The sequence below is a fragment of the Oncorhynchus keta genome, chromosome 10 (assembly GCF_023373465.1).
Source record: "Oncorhynchus keta strain PuntledgeMale-10-30-2019 chromosome 10, Oket_V2, whole genome shotgun sequence".
In the NCBI taxonomy this organism is placed as follows: domain Eukaryota; kingdom Metazoa; phylum Chordata; class Actinopteri; order Salmoniformes; family Salmonidae; genus Oncorhynchus; species Oncorhynchus keta.
The window spans coordinates 12,032,839-12,057,815 of NC_068430.1; the positions used below are offsets into that span (position 1 = coordinate 12,032,839).

Below are 24,977 nucleotides of genomic sequence, written 5' to 3' on the forward strand. Positions count from 1 at the left end.
ACTATCCTCCAGAGCAGGGTTGGTAGGACTCTCACTATAACTATCCTCCAGAGCAGGGTTGGTAGGACTCTCACTATAACTATCCTCCAGAGCAGGGTTGGTAGGACTCTCACTATAACTATCCTCCAGAGCAGGGTTGGTAGGACTCTCACTATAACTATCCTCCAGAGCAGGGTTGGTAGGACTCTCACTATAACTATCCTCCAGAGCAGGGTTGGTAGGATTCTCACTATAACTATCCTCCAGAGCAGGGTTGGTAGGACTCTCACTATAACTATCCTCCAGAGCAGGGTTGGTAGGACTCTCACTATAACTATCCTCCAGAGCAGGGTTGGTAGGACTCTCACTATAACTATCCTCCAGAGCAGGGTTGGTAGGACTCTCACTATAACTATCCTCCAGAGCAGGGTTGGTAGGACTCTCACTATAACTATCCTCCAGAGCAGGGTTGGTAGGACTCTCACTATAACTATCCTCCAGAGCAGGGTTGGTAGGACTCTCACTATAACTATCCTCCAGAGCAGGGTTGGTAGGACTCTCACTATAACTATCCTCCAGAGCAGGGTTGGTACTTATAAGACCTCTCCTCTTACTCACCTTCTGATGCACAAACAGACAACACCCCATCATGAGGGACCCCTGAGCCGGTTTGTTCCCCAGAGTCACGTTAACGGTTTCCTTTCCCACTGAGGGCCACTGCTAGCCCAGATCCAGCCTGTTCTTCAGATAGCCCAGGTCACACAGACTCAGATCTAGTCTGTTCCTCTGCTAGCCCAGGAAACAAGGGTCTCACATCCAGCTTTCTCTTCACACACAGGGTCCACAGAGGTGTGTATGTGCCTGTGTCTGTTTGAGTGTGTGATAGAGAGAGAGCCCCATGCATGAGCGACAGCCAGACGAGGCCGAGTCGCGCTGCTTCACAACAGGATGTAGTGAGAAGAGTAACTGAGCTGATGCTATATCGAGCCTGACGAGTCACAAAGGCCGACAGACCACACAGTTTTTTTCTTCTTCTCGTCCGAAAAGTTAGTGCACCGCCCACCCTTGTGCCCTGCTACCTCTACCCCTGCTACCTCTACCCCTGCTACCTCAGACAAACAGACAATGCAGTCTCTGGCCACAAATAAAGAGAGCAATATTAGGGATGCAGTGCTATTGCCCTCTCCTCATGACCATTAGGTTCTGTGGCCCACTTCTCACACCCATTACTGAGGTCAATAAAGAACTGGCAGTACTACATGCCTTAAAAGCTTTATTTCCACTGAAAAAAAATCCATGCTGTTGGAAATGTGTGACAGTGTGAAATACTTTTATAGCCTGCAAACCAATGTTTACCATCACATTCAATGTGATCATCTTACTCCATATCAAATCCAATGTATTTCCCCTATGGGAATCAATAAATGTTTTTTTCAATCACTCGTCATTCCAGCCCTGGTGACACAGATAACCTGATAACAACATTGCCCATATTTGGGAAAGAAACAACTGTGCAGTAGATGGTAAAGTATTTAGTTAACTGCCTACAGTACAGTAGGTGTATGACAGGATGTTGTTCACCTAACAGAGTGTTGCTTGTGAGAACAGAAAGCTAACAGGAAACTAACAGGAATTTAAGACGCTACTGTGAGTCACAACTTCCTGGAAGCATTTCCTGTATTTCCTGAATGGTGGTGGTGGGAGGTGGGGGGACGGGACGACGACGACGACACCATAACAGATAGCTAAGACTGAAGTCCTCAAGATGCCAGTGGTTGAGACTATACCTTTAACTTTAATAAAGAAAGTATGCCCTAAAAACATGCCCCGTGTAATAGTGTATTACTTTAAGTACGTTTGGATTACATAAACCATCTTGAGACAAGATGAAACAAGAACATGTATAGCTGATTTATAGCCTGCAGTTTGGAGCAATAAAGAGTGACTTTCTCAAAAAAACTGCTTGCTGCAGCAAGACACATTGAGGGTGACACCACGCAGCAAGTACAGTAGTAATCATCTGACAATAACTCACGTTATAAAATACATGTCTGAAATGTGCCCCTGAAGGTGCAGTTTCATCCACTTTGAATAATAATAAATAATAATAATAATATATGCCATTTAGCTGACGCTTTTATCCAAAGCGACTTACAGTCATGTGTGCATACATTCTACGTATGGGTGGTCCCGGGAATCGAACCCACTACCCTGGCGTTACAAGCGCCATGCTCTACCAACTGAGCCACAGAAGTGGCGGTACAAGTTCTATTTGAATAACCCCGACTGTAATTAGCATTAATGATGTCGCCGCATTGACCTACTGTTACTTTACGCTTCCATCCAAAATGTTTGATTTCAGTCATTTGTTTTATATTTCATAAGTTGAAAACGTTCTTGTGTTGATCGATATTCTACTTTCATTAGAATTAGAATTATATTTATATATTTTAAATGCTTCAATCCAAATTCCTGTCTGAAAACCTCACTCAAGGTGTTTGCTGATCAATATGAGATTTTGTAGATTTTTGTAGCCGACAACGTGTACAGACCACGACATTAGATAACCTCACTGGAAGCAACATGTTATCATGTTGTCCTCGTCTTGTGGTCCGAGATTACAATAATACTTTTGAGATTTGCCGCAAGTTACTCTAAAGGTTAGGAGAGGGACAAACAACAGGGCCACACAGTTCAACTGTAGTGAACACACACACACACACACGCACACACACGCACGCACGCACGCACACACACACACACACACACACACACACACACACACACACACACACACACACACACACACACACACACACACACACACACACACATCAATTATCCAGGTGCAGGGTGCAAAAGATTTGGGAAAGTGCCAGGTAGAGCCTGACTCTGGACTAGTGGCTGCCAACTCCAGACTGAACACGTCGCCCAGGTGGAATTCCACATGGGGAAAGAAATCCTCAGAGAAAAATAGATAACTGCACCCAGTTAACTCTGGTTGAAACGTTGTAATGAAGTACAGTACCAGTCAAAGGTTTGGACACACCTACTCATTCAAGAGTTTTTCTTTATTTGCGCTATTTTCTGCATTGTAGAATAATAGTGAGGACATCAAAACTTTTAAATAACATTTATGGAATCATGTATTAAACCAAAAAAGTGTTAAACAAATCAAAATATATTTTAGATTTGAGATTCTTCAAAGTAGTGTCATGACGTTGGCCTCTTTGGGTATAAAATATCGTTGAAGAATCCAGCTCCAAACTGGTCCGTTTGTCACAACTTGGGGAAGCTCATGGGAGACGGTGTGGCCACATTACCATTACACTGTTTATATAATAGCCTCAGATATGAGGTTTACATCTAATTGGTGTATAAGATGAATGAGTGTGTATGATGAGAACAAACAGTATTGTTTGTAAAAGTGTGTAATATGATTTTGGACTGAAGGAAAACTCAAAAAGGGGATTGGTGTTAACTAAATCAGAGGTCCACCACTGAGCCCAGTTAGGGTCAGGCGTCCTGGGACAGCCCTTTTCTGCCTTCCGAATCAAACCCCCACTCGGGTTTTCGATCGGCAGACCGAGCTTACTTCAATTATGAGATGGCTAAAGGTTGCAGGCCAGGTTTTTCAAAAAAATACAATACAAAGGTTGTAGAATCTTTTTAACCATACCACGTGGTTAAACTCTTAGACTATCGATACCGACAGAATAAGAACAAGTCTTTGATATTAATTACTAGTCTGCAGCTAGGAATTGGGTATTATTGAACGCGAAGAACGACAACCGCCGAAACATCCATTCTATAACGAAACTAATGAATGTCACTCTGAACTATCCACTATAACCACAACAGAGAGAGAGAGAGAGGGAGAGACGGACAATTCTACAAAATAAATGAACTTTTCACCAGCGATCAAGACGACACACTGAGCGTAAATATATATATTGATTGCAGTTATTCCCGAATGAGTGAGCATTCATGTGCAAAGGATTAACATTTCAATTGTTATAATTATCACTTTGTAGTGACTTCTTAGTCGACCCCCACTTCCCCTTTTGTCTAACAAGCCCCCATGCCGGTTTAGCCCACTAGGGGACATTCTCCTATCATTTCATGTAACCACATTTACCCTTGTTTGTTTGTTTATGCATTTCTGTGAATTACTTAGTTAGTAATAAATCAATTATTTAAGACAATTGATGTATGGATGACGTTTGGAATGAGACTAACGTGAGGTAAAGTAAATCATTCATTAATCAGAAGACTATGGATCAGATATGAAAATATTTGAAAAGTTATTTTAGGAAATGATAACTTTGTAATCTGAATATTTTTCCTTGGTGCCCCGACTTTCTTGTAATTATGGTTACATGATTAATCAGTCTAATCGAGTATTACTTAATTCTCTTACAGAGAATCTTTGATAAAAAACTTTCAGTATTCAGTTAATGATAGTAAAGACACGACAGTAGCCACCCTTTGTCTTGATGACATCTTTGCACACTCTTGGCACTCTCTCAACCAGCTTCACCTAGTCTTGTTTCCAACAGTCTTGAAGTAGTTCCCATATATGCTGAGCACTTGTTGGCTGCGTTTCCTTCCCTCTGCGGTCCAACTCATCCCAAACCATCTCAATTGGGTTGAGCTCGAGTGATTGTGGAGGCTACTTTGAAGAATCTCAAATATAAAATATATTTTGATTTGTTTAACACTTTTTTTGGTTACTACATGATTCCATATGTGTTATTTCATAGTTTTGATATCCTCACTATTATTCTACAATGTAGAAATGAGTAAAAACAAGGAAAACCCCTTGAATGAGTCGGTGTGTCCAAACTTTAGACTGTTTATGGTAGCATTCAATCATCTTTATTACACTCGTAGGAACAGGGCAAACCAATGTGTCAGACGAACAAAGTTCCGATAACACTAAAATGAGAGGAAAAATTTAACAAATTGTACAAACTCAGCTATTTATGGGGAAATGGTGCAACCTTTAGCCAGAACAGGCTTCTTTAGTACTCAGTGTTAGTTTAAATGGTGGAGGAGAGAGTTGGTGAGAACAGTAGTGAACATAAATGGCACCCTATTCTCTAGTGCACTATGTAGGGAATAGGGGTGCCATTTGAGATCTCAGTCGTAGCCTCTAAACCTGATCTCCAGGTTGAAGGAACAGAACGTTCATAGCCTGGAGATAAATACATATGATTAATACATCTTGAAACGTGATACAGTGTTGTGCTGGGACAAATAAGATAGCAACACTTCATAATGATTTATTGTAACTCCTTATATTATGAATAATCATGAATAGTCATTTGTATTTAGTGTATGGACTATGCACTACGAATACATTTGGATGGCTAACAAATTGGAAAACAAGTCAGAGTGACTTGATGAGTGGGAAAAGGCATCATCTTCCCTCCAGCTCTCCCTGCTATGAAATAACAGACAGACAGACAGAAAGAGGGAGGTAGGAGACAGGGAGGTAGGGAGGACTACTCCCATGTTCTGTGCTGTTCTGTACCAGGAGCCAGGAAAGACTGAAATAAAACATACCCTGTCAGCCAGTCTCTATGGGGGGGTCACACTGCTTCACCAGAGTTGCATTGGCCAATACAGTACCGTATTAGCATAATATATGCCTTGTATGTGTTTTTGTCCAAAGTGGCAACAGTATTTTTGTATATTACCCCATTGAGAATTAGAACCCACCACTCTGGTCTTGCTAGTTCCATGCTCTTAATGTTTTATTTTACCTTTATTTAACTAGGCAAGTCAGTTAAGAACAAATTCTTATTTTCAATGACAGCCTAGGAACAGTGGGTTAACTGCCTGTTCAGGGGCAGAACGACAAGATTGTCAGCTCAGGGGTTTGAACTCACAACCTTCCGGTAACTAGTCACACGCTCTAACCACTAGGCTACCACTAGGCTACCCTACTTAGCCACACAGGACAACTACAATACAATCCTGTAAATTACAATACATGATAGCAATACAGGCAGAAGGTGTGTGATCACCATCCCCATGAGCGTACCACTCTCCTTCAGGCCATCGATGAGGCATGCAATGACATCAATCCAGACCAAAGTCAGGCTTGGATTCTCCAAAAGGTTTTTCACTAAGGGGACATGAACACTGAGGACATTCACTGCCATGTTGATGAGACCCAATGGCCAGATTCTCAAGCCAGTCTCGATGCTAACTAGCGCCTGCTGAACATTGTGTTTCTTTCATTCATTTCATTCCTTTCATTTGATTACAATACACCAACCCTATGTTGTAAATATATCTAAACAGTACATGTATTTTTTGCATCAATAATTGGAAAGATGTCTTCAATGGTCACACCTTTGATCACAAATGGGATAAACATTAACATGTTTGATGGGTCAATTGTGATGGATTGTGCAAGTGTATTTCCTCATTTGAAAACAATACAATGTTCTGTAATTTGCAGTATTTGAGCAAACATTGAAAGGGCAATTTTGAAACATGTATCTTGCATTTATTTTGCTATTGGATTAACTGGTTGCTTAAACAACTACATTGAGAAGATATCATTATGTGTTTTGGTGATCAATGTTCTCATGGTATTTCACAGTACATGTATATTTAGGATAAAGTGTTGTGTGGTGAAAGATGTCTCCAAACAAAATGAATGCACAATAAAATACATGTTACAAGTGTTACCAGTTTGTACTTTTGTACTAAGAGTTTAAAATAGCATCAACAAAAGTATACTATGTGGATGGCCAGCCTGGTCTCATAGACTACAGGTAACATAGTAAACGTAAATCTGAGAACCTCAAAACATCTAAATCAAAGTAAGTAGTGGATATTATTACAAAGGAGGTTTTGAGAGTCTGTAGTGAGAGTCACTGGCATCATGAAGAACCAGACCAGACCAGACAGAGAAGCTCATTCCTCCACTATGATTCAGCTTATTTAAACAGCTATATAGCTAACTACTGCTGGCAGAAGGAAAGCAGCTGTTCCTGTTAAAGTGTTTAGATAGGATACCTTATCGTAATCTCTCGTCAGGACTTTTGCTTGAGATAGATACAGCATCGCTCAGAGTAGTGGCTAATGCTTTTGTATTCAATTCACACTCAACTTGTCTGTGACCCCGCAGCCAGCCTCGAGCGAGGAAAAACACAACGACAAATTGGTCAGCTTGGTGTGTGTGTGTTTTCTCGTGTGTGTGCTGAAGACAAAAGGTTTTGATGGGGAGATGTTGACGTTGTGCTGTCCGTTAGGAGCTGACGGAAACCCCTCTGCAGCAGGTCCAGGTTCATGCACACACACGCGCACACACACACACACACACACACACACACACACACACACACACACACACACACACACACACACACACACACACACACACACACACACACACACACACACACACACACACACACACACACGTCCAGACCAAGGGGTGGCCTGCCCTGTTGAAATTACACAATGACAAGCAAAAGGGAAACCAAGCCCTTTTCAGTTCAGTTGATAAAGTGGGTAGTGATTCACGCTGGAGAAGGTTAGTGATTCATTTTATCTCTATTTCTGCTTTTTGTGACTCCTCTCTTTTGCTGGAAAAATGGCTGTGTTTTTCTGTGACTAGGTGCACACCTAACATAATCGCATGGTATGCTTTCGCCGTAAAGCCTTTTTGAAATCGGACACTGTGGTGGGATTAACAACAAGTTTATCTTTAAAATGGTGTGAAATACTTCTATGTTCGAGGAATTTTAATTATGAGATTTCTGTTGTTTTGAATTTGGCGCCCTGCACTTTCACTGGCTGTTGTCATATCGATCCCGTTAGCGGGATCTAAGCCATAATCAACATGGTCATTACACAGGTGCACCTTGTGCTTGGGACAATAAAAGGCCACTCTATAACATGCAGTTTTGTCACACAACACAATGCCACAGACGTCTGAAGTTTTCAGGGAGCGTGCAATTGGCATGCTGACAGCAGGAATATCCACCAGAGCTGAGAATTCAATATTCATTTCTCTACCATAAGCCGCCTACAATGTCTTTTTAGAGAATTTAGCAGTATGCCCAATACCCTCACAATCACAGACCACGTATAACCACACCAGCCCAGGACCTCCAAATCTGGCTTCTTCACCTGCGGGATCATCTGAGACCAGCCACCCGGACAGCTGATGAAACTGTGGGTTTGCACAACTGAAGAATTTCTGCACGAACTGTCAGAAACCGTCTTAGGGATGCCCATCTGCGTGCTCATCGTCCTCACCAGGGTCTTGACCTGACTGCAGTTTGGCGTCGTAACCAACTTCAATGGGTTACTGCTCACCTTCGATGACCACTGACACGCTGGAGAAGTGTGCTCTTCAGAGATGAATCCTGGTTTCAACTGTACCTGGCAGATGTCCCCCATGGTGGCAGTGGGGTTATGGTATGGGCAGGGATAAGCTACGGACAACGAACAGAATTACATTTTATCAATAGCAATTTAAATGCACAGATATACCGTGATGAGATCCTGAGGCCCATTGCCATGCCATTCATCTGCCGCCATCACCTCATGTTTCAGCATGATAATGCACGGCCCCATGTTGCAAGGATCTGTACACATTTCCAGGAAGTTGAAAATGGCCCAGTTCTTCCATGGCCTGCATACTCACCAGACATGTCACTCATTGAGCATGTTTGGGATGCTCTGGATCGATATGTACAACAGCTTATTCCAGTTCCTGCCATTATCCAGCAACATCACACAGCTATTGAAGAGGAGTGGGACAACATTCCACAGGCCACAATCAACAGCCTGATCAACTCTATGCGAAGGAGATGAGGCAAAGTGAGGTCACACCAGATACTGACTGGTTTTCTGATCCTGGCCCCTACCTTTTTTTATGGTATCTGTGACCAACAGATGCATATCTCTATTCCCAGTCATGTGAAAACCAGGTTAAAAAATATCAACTCTCGGCCACTGATGACCATGTAAATTGACTGATTTCCTTATATGAACTGTGACTCAGTAAAATCTTTGAAATTGTTGCATGTTACATTCATATTTTTGTTAAATGTAACTAGCTAGCGGTTTCCAATATTAATAGATTTAATCCTTTAGAAACAAACAGCACATTTCGACAGAAGAAAAAGCCAGAAGCAGTTGTTTTGGAACATTCTCCAGAGTGCAGAAGATAGATTGGCTGCTTTAAATGGTCTGGCTGTGTGTGTCTAAAGCATTGTATTTGGGCAAAGTCCTTTTTTGGAAACCAGTTTGTGTTCTGCTTCCTCCACCACACGCTCCCATTCCCAGACAAACCAACCTTATATCCTTACAAGACACCGTGCTTTCCTGGCACAATCACTGACAATACGCTTTCAATCTGATACCATCAAGCATCCACTCACTGCCAATGTAAACCAGTCACTGTTTATGACAGTTTTAATCACACAAACACAAATAAAAACGTCATCCAATTAAAAGGAAATTGCAGCCAAAGTAGTGTGCTGGTCTATGCTTGGAAGACATTCTAAAGGACCCCAGGATGTTATAGGTCCACTCGACACCAGCAGGGTTGTGCTTGGAAGACATTCTAAAGGACCCCAGGATGTTATAGGTCCACTCGACACCAGCAGGGTTGTGCTTGGAAGACATCCTAAAGGACCCCAGGATGTTATAGGTCCACTCAACACCAGCAGGGTTGTGCTTGGAAGACATTCTAAAGGACCCCAGGATGTTATAGGTCCACTCGACACCAGCAGGGTTGTGCTTGGAAGACATTCTAAAGGACCCCAGGATGTTATAGGTCCACTCGACACCAGCAGGGTTGTGCTTGGAAGACATTCTAAAGGACCCCAGGATGTTATAGGTCCACTCGACACCAGCAGGGTTGTGCTTGGAAGACATTCTAAAGGACCCCAGGATGTTATAGGTCCACTCGACACCAGCAGGGTTGTGCTTGGAAGACATTCTAAAGGACCCCAGGATGTTATAGGTCCACTCGACACCAGCAGGGTTGTGCTTGGAAGACATTCTAAAGGACCCCAGGATGTTATAGGTCCACTCGACACCAGCAGGGTTGTGCTTGGAAGACATCCTAACGGACCCTAGGATGTTATAGGTCCACTCGACACCAGCAGGGTTGTGCTTGGAAGACATTCTAACGGACCCCAGGATGTTATAGGTCCACTCGACACCAGCAGGGTTGTGCTTGGAAGACATTCTAACGGACCCCAGGATGTTATAGGTCCACACGACACCAGCAGGGTTGTGCTTGGAAGACATTCTAACGGACCCCAGGATGTTATAGGTCCACACGACACCAGCAGGGTTGTGCTTGGAAGACATTCTAACGGACCCCAGGATGTTATAGGTCCACTCGACACCAGCAGGGTTGTGCTTGGAAGACATTCTAAAGGACCCCAGGATGTTATAGGTCCACTCGACACCAGCAGGGTTGTGCTTGGAAGACATCCTAAAGGACCCCAGGATGTTATAGGTCCACTCGACACCAGCAGGGTTGTGCTTGGAAGACATTCTAAAGGACCCCAGGATGTTATAGGTCCACTCAACACCAGCAGGGTTGTGCTTGGAAGACATTCTAAAGGACCCCAGGATGTTATAGGTCCACTCGACACCAGCAGGGTTGTGCTTGGAAGACATTCTAAAGGACCCTAGGATGTTATAGGTCCACTCGACACCAGCAGGGTTGTGCTTGGAAGACATTCTAAAGGACCCTAGGATGTTATAGGTCCACTCGACACCAGCAGGGTTGTGCTTGGAAGACATTCTAAAGGACCCCAGGATGTTATAGGTCCACTCGACACCAGCAGGGTTGTGCTTGGAAGACATCCTAACGGACCCTAGGATGTTATAGGTCCACTCGACACCAGCAGGGTTGTGCTTGGAAGACATCCTAACGGACCCTAGGATGTTATAGGTCCACTCGACACCAGCAGGGTTGTGCTTGGAGGACATCCTAACGGACCCCAGGATGTTATAGGTCCACTCGACACCAGCAGGGTTGTGCTTGGAAGACATCCTAACGGACCCCAGGATGTTATAGGTCCACTCGACACCAGCAGGGTTGTGCTTGGAAGACATCCTAAAGGACCCCAGGATGTTATAGGTCCACATGACACCAGCAGGGTTGTGCTTGGAAGACATCCTAACGGACCCCAGGATGTTATAGGTCCACATGACACCAGCAGGGTTGTGCTTGGAAGACATCCTAACGGACCCCAGGATGTTATAGGTCCACTCGACACCAGCAGGGTTGTTCTTTTCATGTTACATGAATGATATATTAAGAAACACGTAAGAAGTCATACTGAGGAAAATAAGTAATAAAGTGTGTTTGATATCTATATCTGGAGTTGCCGTGGCTCCGGCTGAAATCTATGGAATATATACAACTTTAAAGTCTTGAAGTGCAACACAACATTCAGACGCTTTCAGACCCAAATAAAGGCATTTGCCAAAATGTGTTGGTTTTACAATAAAATACTGTATTTCAAACAAACTTTCATCTTCAACAAAATTCTGATGCAGCAGAGTAGACTGACAGTGTTGTGATCTACCCTAAGAAAGGAAGTCAGGCCAGGGCTCTGTTTTCCTCTCCAGTGACTGAATCAGTCCAGAATTCCAGTGCTCATCTCTGGGTGTGAGATGCCAGCGAAGTGCCAGCCCCTGGCCTTGTTTGTGTTGGCTGTTCCAACCACCAGACTCTCTGTCTGCTCGCCCAACCGACCCTGTCAGAGCGCTAGCGTCAGAGCAATGTGCAGCAGGGGGAACTGAGCTGAGGCCAAAAGTCATGGACAGGATAGGCAACACAGAACAGGATCTGTTTACATTGATTGACGGGAGTCCTCCGGCTACAAGGACCTCAAATAGACAGGCTGTCTGACCTGAGCAAACTACAGCCACAGCGTGAACATGGTAAAGCTCAAGTCACATCCAAAGAGTCTAATATTGTAATATTCCAAATATATAAGTCTTTGGATACATTCCAACTAGAAGGCTCTGGTCCGCGGGGCGGCAGCGTAGCCTAGTGGTTAGAGCGTTGGACGAGTAACCGGAAGGTTGCGAGTTCAAACCCCCGAGCTGACAAGGTACAAATCTGTGGTTCTGCCCCTGAACAGGCAGTTAACCCACTGTTCCAAGGCCGTCATTGAAAATAAGAATATGTTCTTAACTGACTTGCCTGGTTAAATAAAGGTAAAAAATATATATCTTACCATGTAATAACTGCTCTGATATCAGGACATTGTGTTCTGAAACTTTACGTTCATTTTGTCACACGTCTTTGTTTTCTCCCTGCCTCACAAGGTGTAGCTGCAACAAATTCAAGACACTCAAAAACCAAACAGCTAGTTGTTCATTCCTCTGCCACCAGTGGCAAGTTTGCTATGAAATACAATCAGCCATCAAACTCATCAAAAGTGGATTGTTAAGTGAGACCATAGTGAAAGTAAAATGTGTAACATGCTCTCTGGTTGTGTCCAAAACAGCACCCTATTCCCCACGTAGGGCACTACTTTTGCCGAGCCAGTCTTTCAGCCTAGCTCCAGACAAACATAGAGGGGAGAGACTAACAGGACATCCTGGGTAAATATCTGCATGTGAAAATGCCATTTTCCTTAATTGAAAATAAATACAATTTTTTGTTGTTGTTTTCATTTCCTGAGTAGGGATCAGAGATCCATTGTAATCAGAATGATTGTAATCAATACAGAGGAGTATGAATATGGCAGTGTTAACACACGCACACACACACACGCACCCACACACGCACACACACACACACACACACACACACACACACACACACACACACACACACACACACACACACACACACACACACACACACACACACACACACACACACACACACACACAGACCAAACACAGACCAAACACAGCCCAAACACACAGCCCTATTCGGATGCTGACTAACAATAGATATAACATTTTAAACAACTTACCCCTCTGAACATCCAGCTGTCAGGTGAGGGAAGCAGAGAGAAGCAGCTCTTTTTTTGCAGCGTCGGCCTGAAGGAAGAGGGGAGAGGAGGAGATGGAGAGGAGAGGAGAGGAGAGGAGAGGAGAGGAGAGGAGAGGAGAGGAGAGGAGAGGAAAGACAAGCAGTGTAAATGTCTGTCTATTAAACCCACAGATAGGTAAAAAAAAAAGACACTAAAGAAGCTCCAGCCCAGCTAGCCTCTAATCACATTCAGTCAGGCCCTCAGAGACCAGACAGATGACATCACCCCACAGTTAATATTAATGGAGATGAACCTGGTAGTGGTGGTGTGGCCCTTTAAACTTCCGGAAACATCTGATGGACCCTAAACACACTCACACACGCAAGCATGAATACACACACACACACACACACACACACACACACACACACACACACACACGCACACACACACATGCACACACACACTCACGCATGCACAGACACAAATTCACAGACAAACAGCCGACTGACACCCAGATCCATTAACACAATCACTCTAAAGCCTTTATGGCCTTAATGCCTAATGGAGAGGGGAGAAGTGGTGTTGTCTGGAGAGTCTGAAGATGGGCACGGTTCACTGGTGATTCAGGACACTTCAAAGCCTGACGATGGTCGTGGTCAGAGCCATGTATCTACATGGATCTGGTGATGGTGTGTTTAAAGTGCACTAAAGAGTTCAAAGCTGCGAAGCCATGTTTGAGTCACAGGCGGTAGGAATGACTGAGAGACAGCGTGGTTTAGTTTAGACGGGCTACAGGTGCTACAGGGTTACAGCAGGCCTTGATGACTGGGGAGGAAGTTTAAAGTAGGCTATGTGGATAGCCAGCCTGGTCTCATAGACTAGACGTAACATAGTGGACACTCAATCATGGACACTCTTACTGACAGTTTTTGTGGCTGCTTTGTGAAATGTATTGTTGTCTCTACCTTCTTGCCCTTTGTGTTGTTGTAAATGAGAACTTGTTCTCAACTGGCCTATCTGGTTAAATAAAGATAAATAAATAAAAGTTGTCTGTGCCCAATAATGTTTGTACCATGTTTTGTGCTGCTACCATGTTGTGGTGCTGCCATGTTGTGGTACTACCATGCGGTGTTGTCATGTGTTGCTGCCTTGCTATGTTGTTGGTTTAGGTCTCTCTTTATGTAGTGTTGTCTCTCTCTTGTTGTGATGTGTGTTTTGTCCTATATTATAAAATGAAATAATTTAGGAAATCAAATCAAATTTTATTAGTCACATGCACCAAATACAACAGGTGTAGTAGACCTTACAGTGAAATGCTTACTTACAAGCCCTTAACCAATAATGCAGTTAAAAAAAATACAAATAAAAAAATATGAATAAGAAATAAAGAATAACAAGTAATTAAAGAGCAACAGGGAAATAACAACAGTGAGACTATATACGGGGTTACCGGTACAGAGTCAATGTGCGGGGGCACCGGTTAGTTGAGGTAATTGAGGTAATATGTACATGTTGGTAGAGTTATTAAAGTGACTATGCATGGATGTTAACAACAGAGAGTAGCAGCAGTGCAAAAGGAGAGGAGGGGCAAAGAAAATAGTCAGATTGCCATTTGATTAGATGTATAGGAGTCTTATGGCTTGGGGGTAGAAGCTGTTTAGAAGCCTCTTGGACCTAGACTTGGCGCTCCTGTACGGTTTTAGGGCCTTCCTCTGACACCGCCTGGTATAGAGGTCCTGGATGGCAGGAAGCTTTGCCACAGTGATGTACTGGGCCGTACGCACTACTGCCTTGCAGTCGGAGGCTGAGCAGTTGCCATACCAGGCAGCGATGCAACCATGCTCTTGATGGTGCAGCTGTAGAACCTTATGAGGATCTGAGGATCCATACCAAATGTTTTCAGTCTCCTTAGGGGGAATAGGTTTTGTCACGCCCTTTTCACGACTGTCTTGGTGTGTTTGGACCATGTTAGTTTGTTGGGGATGTAGGCGCCAAGGAACGTGAAGCTCTCAACCTGCTCCACTACAGCCCCGTCGATGAAAATGGGGGCGTGCTAAATACTTTTTTTCTTGTAGTCCACAATCATCTCTTTTGTATTGGTCACGTTGAGGGAGAGGTTGTTGTCTTGGCACCTCACGGACAGGTCTTTGACCTCCCCATACACTGTCTCGTCGTTGTCAGTGATCAGGCCTACCACTGTTGTGCCATCGGTTAACTTAATGATGGTGTTGGAGTCGTGCCTGGCCGTGCAGTCATGAGTGAACAGGGAGTACAGGAGGGGACTGAGCACGCACCCCTGAGGGGCCTCTGTGTTGAGGATCAGCATTGCGGATGTGTTGCTACCTACCCTTACCCGCTGGGGCGGCCCGTCAGGAAGTCCAGGATCCAGTTGCAGAGGGAGGTTTTAGTCCCAGGGTCCTTAGCTTATTGATGAGCTTTGAGGGCACTATGCTGTTGAACGCTGAGCTGTAGTCAATGAATAGCATTCTCACGTAGGTGTTCCTTTTGTCCAGGTGGGAAAGGGCAGTGTGGAATGCAAAAGAGATTGCATCATCTGTGTATCTGTTAGGGCGGTAGGCAAATTGGAGCGGGTTTCAGGGATAATGGTGTTGATGTGAGCCATGACCAGCCTTTCAAAGCACTTCATGGCTACAGAAGTGAGTGCTATGGGGCGGTAGTCATTTAGGCACGTTACCTTAGTGTTCTTGGGCACAGGGACTAAGGTGGTCTGTTTAAAACATGTTGATATTACAGACACGGACAGGGAGAGGTTGAAAATGTCAGTGAAGACACTTGCCAGTTGGTCAGCGCATGCTCGCAGTACACATCCTGATAATCTGCCTGGCCCCGCGGCCTTGTGAATGATGATCTGTTTAAAGGTATTTCTCACATTGCCTGCGGAGAGTGTGATCACACAGTCTTCCTGAACAGCTGATGCTCTCATGCATGTTTCAGTGTTATTTGCCTCGAAGCGAGGATAGAAGTAGTTTAGCTCGTCTGGTAGGCTTGTGTCACTGGGCAGCTCTCGGCTGTGCTTCCCTTTGTAGTCTCTAATGATTTGCAAGCCCTGCCACATCCAACGAGTGTCAGAGCCGGTGTAGTACGATTCGATCTTAGTCCTATATTGACGCTTGCCTGTTTGATGGTTCATCGGAGGGAATAGCACGATTTCTTATAAGCTTCCGGGTTAGAGTCCCGCTCCTTGAAAGCGGCAGCTCTAGCCTTTAGCTCAGTGTGGATGTTGCCTGTAATCCATGGCTTCTGGTTGGGGTATGTACGTACGGTCACTGTGGGGATGAAGTCATCGATGCACTTATTGATGAAGCCAATGACTGATGTGGTGTATTCCTCAATGCCATCAGAGGAATCCCGGAACATATTCCAGTCTGTGCAAAACAGTCCTGTAGCTTAGCATCTGCTTCAACTGACCACTTTTGTTTTGATCGAGTCACTGGTGCTTCCTGCTTTACATTTAGCTTGTAAGCAGGAATCAGGAGGATAGAATTATGGTCAGATTTGTCAAATGGAGGGTGAGGGAGAGTTTTGTATGTGTCTCTGTGTGTGGAGTGAAGGTGGTCCTGAGTTTGTTTCCCTCTGGTTGCACATTTAACATGCTGATAGAAATTTGGTAAGACCGATTTAAGTTTCCCTGCATTAAAGTCCCCGGCCACTAGGAGCGCCGCCTCTGGGGTAGCGTTTTCCTGTTTGCCTATGGCGGAATACACCTCATTTAGTGCGGTCTTAGTGCCAGCATCAGTCTGTGGTGGTATGTAGACAGCAATGAAAAAAAAACAGATAAAAACTCTCTAGGTAGATAGTGTGGTCCACAGCTTTTTATGAGAGCGAGCAAAACCTCGAGACTTCCTTAGATATCGTGCACCAGCTGTTCTTTACAAAAATATACAGTCCGCCGCCCCTTGTCTTACCAGACACCACTGTTCTATCCTGCCGATAGAGCGTATAACCAGCCAGCTGTCTGTTGATAATGTCATCGTCCAGCCACGACTCCGTGAAGCATATTACATTTTTGAATGTCGCGTTGGTAGGTTAATCTCTCGTGTAAATTATCGTTTTTATTTTCCAAAGACTGCACGCTTGCTAGCAGAATGGAAGGCAATGGGCGTTTATTCAAACGACTCTGGGATGCTGGCCTACCAGGTAGAGTTGCAAAGGAAAATCCATATCTCAGACTGGCCAATAAAATGAAAAGATTAAGATGGGCAAAAGAACACAGACACTAGACAGAGTAACTCTACCTATAAGGCCAGCGTCCCAGAGTCGCCTCTTCACTGTTGACGTTGAGACTGGTGTTTTGCGGGTACTATTAGCTAGCTAAAAATTCACAACATATTTATGTTTTTCAAATTTCGTATCATTTTGTACGTTTTGCAAATTGATAATTTAGTATATGAATTGTAATTCTTTCTGTTACAGTCTCTCTTTTCTAAACATGAAAACCAAGATACAAACCCCTGTGAAGATGTTCCCACAGCCAACTAAACATGATCAGATGTGTTCCAACCCACATGAAAAAATACTACAGTTTACTATAGAATTTTGTAGTAAACTGTAGTATACTGTATAATACTATATTACACACTTTAGTATACCTCGATCATGTGTAGTAGTTACTATATAATTGTTAAATACACTGTAGAATACTATAGTAAATACTACAGTAAACATATCATACAAAATGGAAATCTACAAATTAATACATACCAAACGAAGCGTGACATATCTTACTAAATGGAGTGTGAAAGATCTACGTACAGAATAACACAAAATGCTCTGAGACCAGGTTGGGATATCCTAAAGAGCTGACTTAATTCAAACCTCTAGTAGTTTCTCGTGACATAAATGTTCACTGGCCAGCGCACATGAGATTTGGTTCTGGGTGATAAGAGATAAATCCAGACGTGGCCAATCAGTAGCTAAGGTCTCAATTTCGGATCAGGAAGGATTGAATCAATTGTAGAAAGTCTGTCAGTCTGTCAGTAGCCACTGTGTTACTAGCACACTAACAACTGTGGGTCTTAGACCCTCTGAAAGGTGAGGTCAGAGTTAGATAAATGTCTTCAGGCCTGAGTCTGTCAACAAGTTGAGGACACGTCAGTAGAAAAGACTGTCCTCCGTCTGTGATGCTCCACATACTGTACCAACATCTCTTTCTCAAAATGTTTCCCTCAGCCTGTAGTTCTGACCTGTAGCTATTGACAGTCACCCTGCCATCCTCCTCAATAAACTCATCTGAGAACCAGGCTCAACCATTCATTACTGCACACCTTAGAGAAATATAGGTTAGGAAACTCAGGAAGAACATGAACCCACTGTTTGACAGTAATAATCTTCCACTCAGTATCGCTGATTAGATTTCTGCTTTGTTTTCCTAAGGTTAACTTAGTTATAAGATAAATATAAAATCTAAATATGATGTCAGTGCATATTAATGTGATGTAAATGTAACAGTATATTATCCTAAATCATTTTTCTAACTCCCTGGATGAAGGATTGGTGCTGGGAGATTCTTTGCACAGTTTTCATGATGTCTCTGTTTCTCATCACACAGAGCAGTACATCAAATCAAATCCAATTTTATTGGTCACATACACTTGGTTAGCAGATGTTATTGCGAGTGTAGCGAAATGCTTGTAAGAAATAATACAGAAAAAAAATACTGCAGTTTCCTAAGGACTAGAAGCGAGGCGGACATCTCTGTCGGCACCATCTTTAAGGGCGCTGACTCCCTGTGTAGGTACAGCTGAGAATGGTCGCTGCAACTTTGCATACATTGAGAATAATAAAGAATGCAATCAGTGAAGATGAGTTATCCTATTTATTCAGGTAGTTTATAGAGAGAGATACACTACATGACCAAAAGTATGTTGAACATTCCAAAATCATCGGCAGTAATACAGAGTTGGTCCCCCCCTATGCTGCTACAACAGCCGTCACTCTTCTGGGAAGTCTTTCCACTAGATATTGGAACATTGCTGCGGGAATTTGCGTCCATCAAGCCACAAGAGCATTTGTGAGGTCAGGCACTGATGTTGGGCGATTAGGCCTAGCGTTCCAATTCACCCCAATGGTGTTCGATGGGGTTGAGGTCAGGGCTCTGTGCAGGCCAGTCAGATTCTTTCACACCGATCTCGCCAAACCATTTTTGTATGCACCTCGCTTTGTGCATGGGGGCATTGTCATGCTGAAACAGGAAGGGGCCTTCCCCAAACTGTTGCCACAAAGTTGGAAGCACAGAATAATCTAGAATGTCATTGTATGCTGTAGCTTTAAGATATCCCTTCACTGGAACTAAGGGGCATTGTGCAAACCATGAGAAACAGCCCCAGACCATTATTCCTCCTCCACCAAACTTTACAGTTGGCACTATGCACTTTTAAACACTCCAGTCGGTGCTTGGCATTGCGCATGGTGATCTTAGGCTTCTTTGCGGCTGCTCAGCCATGGAATCCCATTTCATGAAGCTCCCAACGAACAGTTATTGTGCTGACGTTGCTTCCAGAGGTGGTTTGAAACTCGCTAGTGGGTGTTGTAACCGAGGACAGAGGATTTTTACGTGCTACGCACTTCATCACTCGGCAGTCCCGTTCTATGAGCTTGTGTGGCCTTACCACTTCGCGGCTGAGCTGTTGTTGCTCCTAGACGTTTCCACTTCACAATAACAGCACTTACAGTTGACCAGGGCATCTCTAGCAGGGCAGAAATTTGACGAACTGACTTGTTGGAAAGGTAACATTCTATGAAGGTAACACGTTGAAATTCACTGAGCACTTCAGTAAGTCCATTCTAGATGTCAATCGATTAATCGGAATGGCCGATTAATTCGGGCCGATTTCAAGTTTTCATAACAATCGGAAATCAGGACACCGATTTGGCCAATCTTTTTTTTTTTTTTTTACACCTTTACACCTTTATTTATCCTTTATTTAACTAGGCAAGTCAGTTAAGAACACATTCTTATTTTCAATGGGCAGAATGATTTTTACCTTGTCAGCTTGGGGATTCAATCTTGCAACCTTACAGTTAACTAGTCCAACGCTCTAACCACCTGATTACATTGCAGTCCACGATGAGACTGCCTGTTATGCGAATGCAGTAAGAAGCCAAAGTAAGTTGCTAGCTTGTATCTTATATAAAACAATCAATCAATCATAATCACTCGTTAACTACACATGGTTGATGATATTACTAGTTTATCTAGTGTGTCCTGCGTTGCATATAATTGATGCGGTGCGTATTCGCGAAAAAGGACTGTCTTGCTCCAATGTGTACCTAATCATAAACATCAATGCCTTTCTTAAAATCAAGACACAGAAGAATATATTTTTAAACCTGCATATTTTGCTAAAAGATATCCAGGTTAGCAGGAAATATTAACCAGGTGAAATTGTGTCACTTCTCTTGCGTTCATTGCACGGAGAGTCAGTGTATATGCAACAGTTTGGGCCGCCTAATTTGCCAGAATTTTACGTAATTATGACATAACATTGAAGGTTGTGCAATGTAACAGGAATATTTAGACTTCTGGATGCCACCCGTTAGATAGAATACGGAACGGTTCTGTATTTCACTGAAAGAATAAACGTCTTCTTTTCGAGATGATAGTTTCCGGATTCGACCATATTAATGACCAAAGGCTCGTATTTCTGTGTGTTATTATGTTATAATTAAGTCTATGATTTGATAGAGCAGTCTGACTGAGCGGTGGTAGGCACCAGCAGGCTCGTAAGCATTCATTCAAACAGCACTTTTGTGCGTTTTGCCAGCACCTGGGAATATTGAAGACTCCTGTTAAAAGGAACCACCAGCTTTCATATGTTCTCATGTTCTGAGCAAGGAACTTAAACATTAGCTTTTTTACATGGCACATATTGTACTTTTACTTTCTTCTCCAACACTTTGTTTTTGCATTATTTTAATTTGAAGGGGTGTCCACATACTTTTGTATACACAGAGCCTTCAGAAAGTGTTCATACCTTTTGACTTATTTCAAATTTGTGTTACAGCCTGAATTCAAAATGGATTAAATATATTATTTTCTCTCACCCATCTACACACAATACCCCATAATTACAAAGCAAAACCATTTTTTATACATTTTTTCAAATGTATTGAAATGAAATACAGAAATATCTTATTTACATAAGTATTCACACTCTGGAGTCAATACTTTGTAGAAGCATCTTTGGCAGCGATTACAGCTGTGAGTCTTTCTGGAGATCTCTAAGAGATTTGGTTTGTGCAACATTTGTCCATTTATTCTTTTCAAAATTCTTCAAGCTCTGTCAAATGGGTTGTTGATCATTGCTAGACAAAAAATGTCAGGTCTTGCCGTAGATTTTCAAGCAGATTTAAGTCAAAACTGTAACTCTGCCACTAAGAAAGATTCACTGACTTCTTGGTAAAAAACTCTAGTGTAGATTTTGCCTTAGGTTTTAGGTTATTTATTTATTAGAGTCAATGTGGAGGCTATATACAGGGGGTCCCGGTAGCGAGTCAATGTGCAGGGGTACAGGTGAGTTGAGGTTTGTGTTTTAGGTTATTTTCCTGCTGAAAGGTGGATTCATCTCCCAGTGTGGTGGAAAGCAGACTGAACCAGGTTTTCCTCTAGGATTTTGCTTATGCTTAGCTCTATTGTATTTATTTTTTTTATCCTGAAAAACTCCCCAGTCATTAATGGTTATAAGCATACCCATAACATGATGCAGCCACCATGCTTGAAAATATGGAAAGTGGTACTGTATGTGTTGTATTGGATTTGCCCCAAACAGTTTTTATTTTATTATTTTTATTTCACCTTTATTTAGCCACAGCGTCCTGGCCAAGATAAAGCAAAGCAGTGCGACAAAAACAACAACACAGAGTTACACATGGGATAAACAAACATACAGTCAATAACACGATAGAAAAATATGTATACAGTAAGGAGGTAAGGCAATAAAAACGCCATAGTGGTGAAGTAATTACAATTTAGCAATTAACACCGGCAAGATAGATGTGCAGTTGAGGATGGGCAAGTAGAAATACTGGTATGCAAAAGAGCACAAAAACAAATATGGGGTTGAGGTAGGTAGTTGGATGGGCTATTTACAGATTGGCTGTGTACAGGTACAGTGATTGGTAAGCTGCTTTAACAGCTGATGCTTAAAGTTAGTGAGGGATATATAAGTCTCCAACTTCAGTGATTTTTGCAATTCCTTCCAGTCATTGGCAGCAGAGAACTGGAAAGAAAAGCGGCCAAAGGAGGTTTTGGCTTTGGAGTTGACCAGTGAAATATACCTGCTGGAGCGCGTGCTACGGGTGTGTGTTGCTATGGTGACCTGTGAGCTGAGACAAGGCGGTGCTTTACCTAGCAAAGACTTATAGACGACCTGGAGCCAGTGGGTTTGGCCACGAATATGTAGCGAAGAACCAGCCAACGAGAGCATACAGGTCACAGTGGTAGGTAGTACATGGGGCTTTGGTGACAAATGGGTGGCACTGTGATAGACTGCATTCAATTTGCTGAGTAGAGTGTTGGAGGCTATTTTGTAAATGACATCGCCGAAGTCAAGGATCGGTAGGATAGTGAGTTTTATGAGGGTATGTTTGGCAGCATGAGTGAATGAGGCTTTATTGCGAAATAGGAAGCCGATTCTAGATTTCATTTTGGATTGGAGATGCTTAATATGAGTCTGGAAGGAGAGTTTACAGACACCTAGGTATTTATAGTTGTCCAAATATTCTAAGTCCAGAGTAGTGATGCTAGTCGGGCGGGCGGGTGCAGGCACCAATCGGTTGAAGAGCATGCATTTAGTTTTACTAGCATTTAATGAACCAGGCGATGCAGTCATTAGAGAAACCAAGGCTGTTGAGTCTGCCGATAAGAATACGGTGTTGAAAGCCTTGACCAGGTCGATGAAGACGGCTGCACAGTACTGTCTTCTATCAATGGCAGCAATGATATCGTTTAGGACCTTGAGCGTGGCTGAGGTGCACCCGTGACCAGCTCGGAAACCAGATTGCACAGCGGAGAAGGTATGGTGGGATTCGAAATGGTCAGTGATCTGTTTGTTAACTTGGCTTTCGAAGTCTGTAACAGTTTGGGTCTAGAGTGTCTCCCCCTTTGAAGATTGGGATGACCATGACCATGACCGCTTTCCAATCTTTAGGAATCTCAGACGATACGAAAGAGAGGTTGAACAGACTAGTAATAGGGGTTGCAACAATGGCGGCGGATAATTTTAGGAAGAGAGGGTCCAGATTGTCTAGCCCAGCTGATTTGTAGGGATCCAGATTTTGCAGTTCTTTCAGAACATCAGCTGTCTGTATTTGGGTGAAGGAGAGGCGGGGGGGGGCAGAGCTGCTGGCTGGGGTTGGGGTAGCCAGGTGGAAAGCATGGCCAGCCATAGAGCATGGCCAGATTATTGAAATTCTTGATTATCGTGGATTTATCGGTGGTGACAGTGTTTCCTAGCCTCAGTGCAGTGGGAAGCTGGGAGGAGGTGCTCTTATTATCCATGGACTTTACAGTGTCCCAAAACTTTTGGGAATTAGTGCTGCATGATGCAAATTTCTGTTTGAAAAAAGCTAGCCTTTGCTTTCCTAACTGGCTGTGTATATTGGTTCCTGACTTCCCTGAAAAGTTGCATATCGCGGGATGTTTTGGTGCTGGTCAAGGGCAGTCAAGTCTGGAGTGAACCAAGGGCTATATCTGTTTTTAGTTCTACATTGTTTGTAGAAGTCCTCAAAAACACTACAGTGAATACTGTAGTATTTATACCATAGTATACTATAATATTTTTTCATGTGGGACTCTTGTCCTGTCTTATCCACGGAGTTCTTTTCCCACAGTTCTAGAGGTCCTAGGAGGTCAGAGGTTATAGCAGAGGAGCTATGATAAGACCACTCTAACCTCAGATCACAGACCAGAAAGGCTCTCTGACAGCAGGTATTGATGATAAATCACATCCTCTCGCTGATAGTGAGACAGGAGATGCCCAGTCATCCATCATCGCAGTAATGCTGAAATCCCCCCAGGCAATGACCCAGCCCACACTGATCAATGACCCAGAACACACTGATCAATGACCCAGAACACACTGATCAATGACCCAGAACACACTGATCAATGACCCAGAACACACTGATCAATGACCCAGCCCACACTGATCAATGACCCAGAACACACTGATTAATGACCCAGAACACACTGATCAATGACCCAGAACACACTGATCAATGACCCAGAACAGGGCCTCCCGGGTGGCGCAGTGGTTAAGGGCGCTGTACTGCAGCCCTGGGTTCGCGCCCAGGCTCTGTCGTAACCGGCTGCGACCGGGAGGTCCGTGGGGAGACGCACAATTCGCCTAGCGTCGTCCGGGTTAGGGAGGGTTTGGTCAGTAGGGATGTCCTTGTCTCATCGCGCACCAGCGACTCCTGTGGCGGGCCGGGCGCAGTGAGCGCTAACCAAGGTTGCCAGGTGCACGGTGTACCCCCCGACACATTGGTGCGGCTGGCTTCCGGGTTGGATGCGCGCTGTGTTAAGAAGCAGTACGGCTGGTTGGGTTGTGTATCGGAGGACGCATGACTTTCAACCCTTGTCTCTCCCGAGCCCGTAGGGGAGTTGTAGCGATGAGACAAGATAGTAGCTACTACAACAATTGGATACCACGAAAATGGGGAGAAAAAAAGGGGTAAAATAAAAAAATAAAAATAAAATTTGCCCCAGAACACACTGATTAATGACCCTGACCACACTGATTAATGACCCTGACCACACTGATTAATGACCCTGAACACACTGATTAATGACCCTGACCACACTGATTAATGACCCTGACCACACTGATTAATGACCCTGACCACACTGATTAATGCCCCTGACCACACTGATTAATGACCCTGACCACACTGATTAATGACCCTGAACACACTGATTAATGACCCTGACCACACTGATTAATGACCCAGAACACACTGATTAATGACCCAGAACACACTGAT

At 43.6% G+C, this 24,977-nt stretch overlaps 1 protein-coding gene across 2 annotated transcripts in view; it reads right to left on the reverse strand.

Annotated features, from left to right (window-relative positions):
- arhgef3 (Rho guanine nucleotide exchange factor (GEF) 3) overlaps positions 1 to 24,977 on the reverse strand; it is a 166,109-nt gene that overhangs the window by 129,579 nt on the left and 11,553 nt on the right. Inside the window, exon 2 of one of the 2 annotated variants that reach the window (XM_052526491.1) lies at positions 12,972 to 13,038. In XM_052526491.1, the coding sequence (XP_052382451.1) occupies positions 12,972 to 13,038 (67 nt within the window). Of the gene's footprint in view, positions 1 to 597; positions 951 to 12,971; positions 13,039 to 24,977 lie in introns of those variants that run through there. The other variant, XM_052526493.1, reaches the window with a different exon arrangement.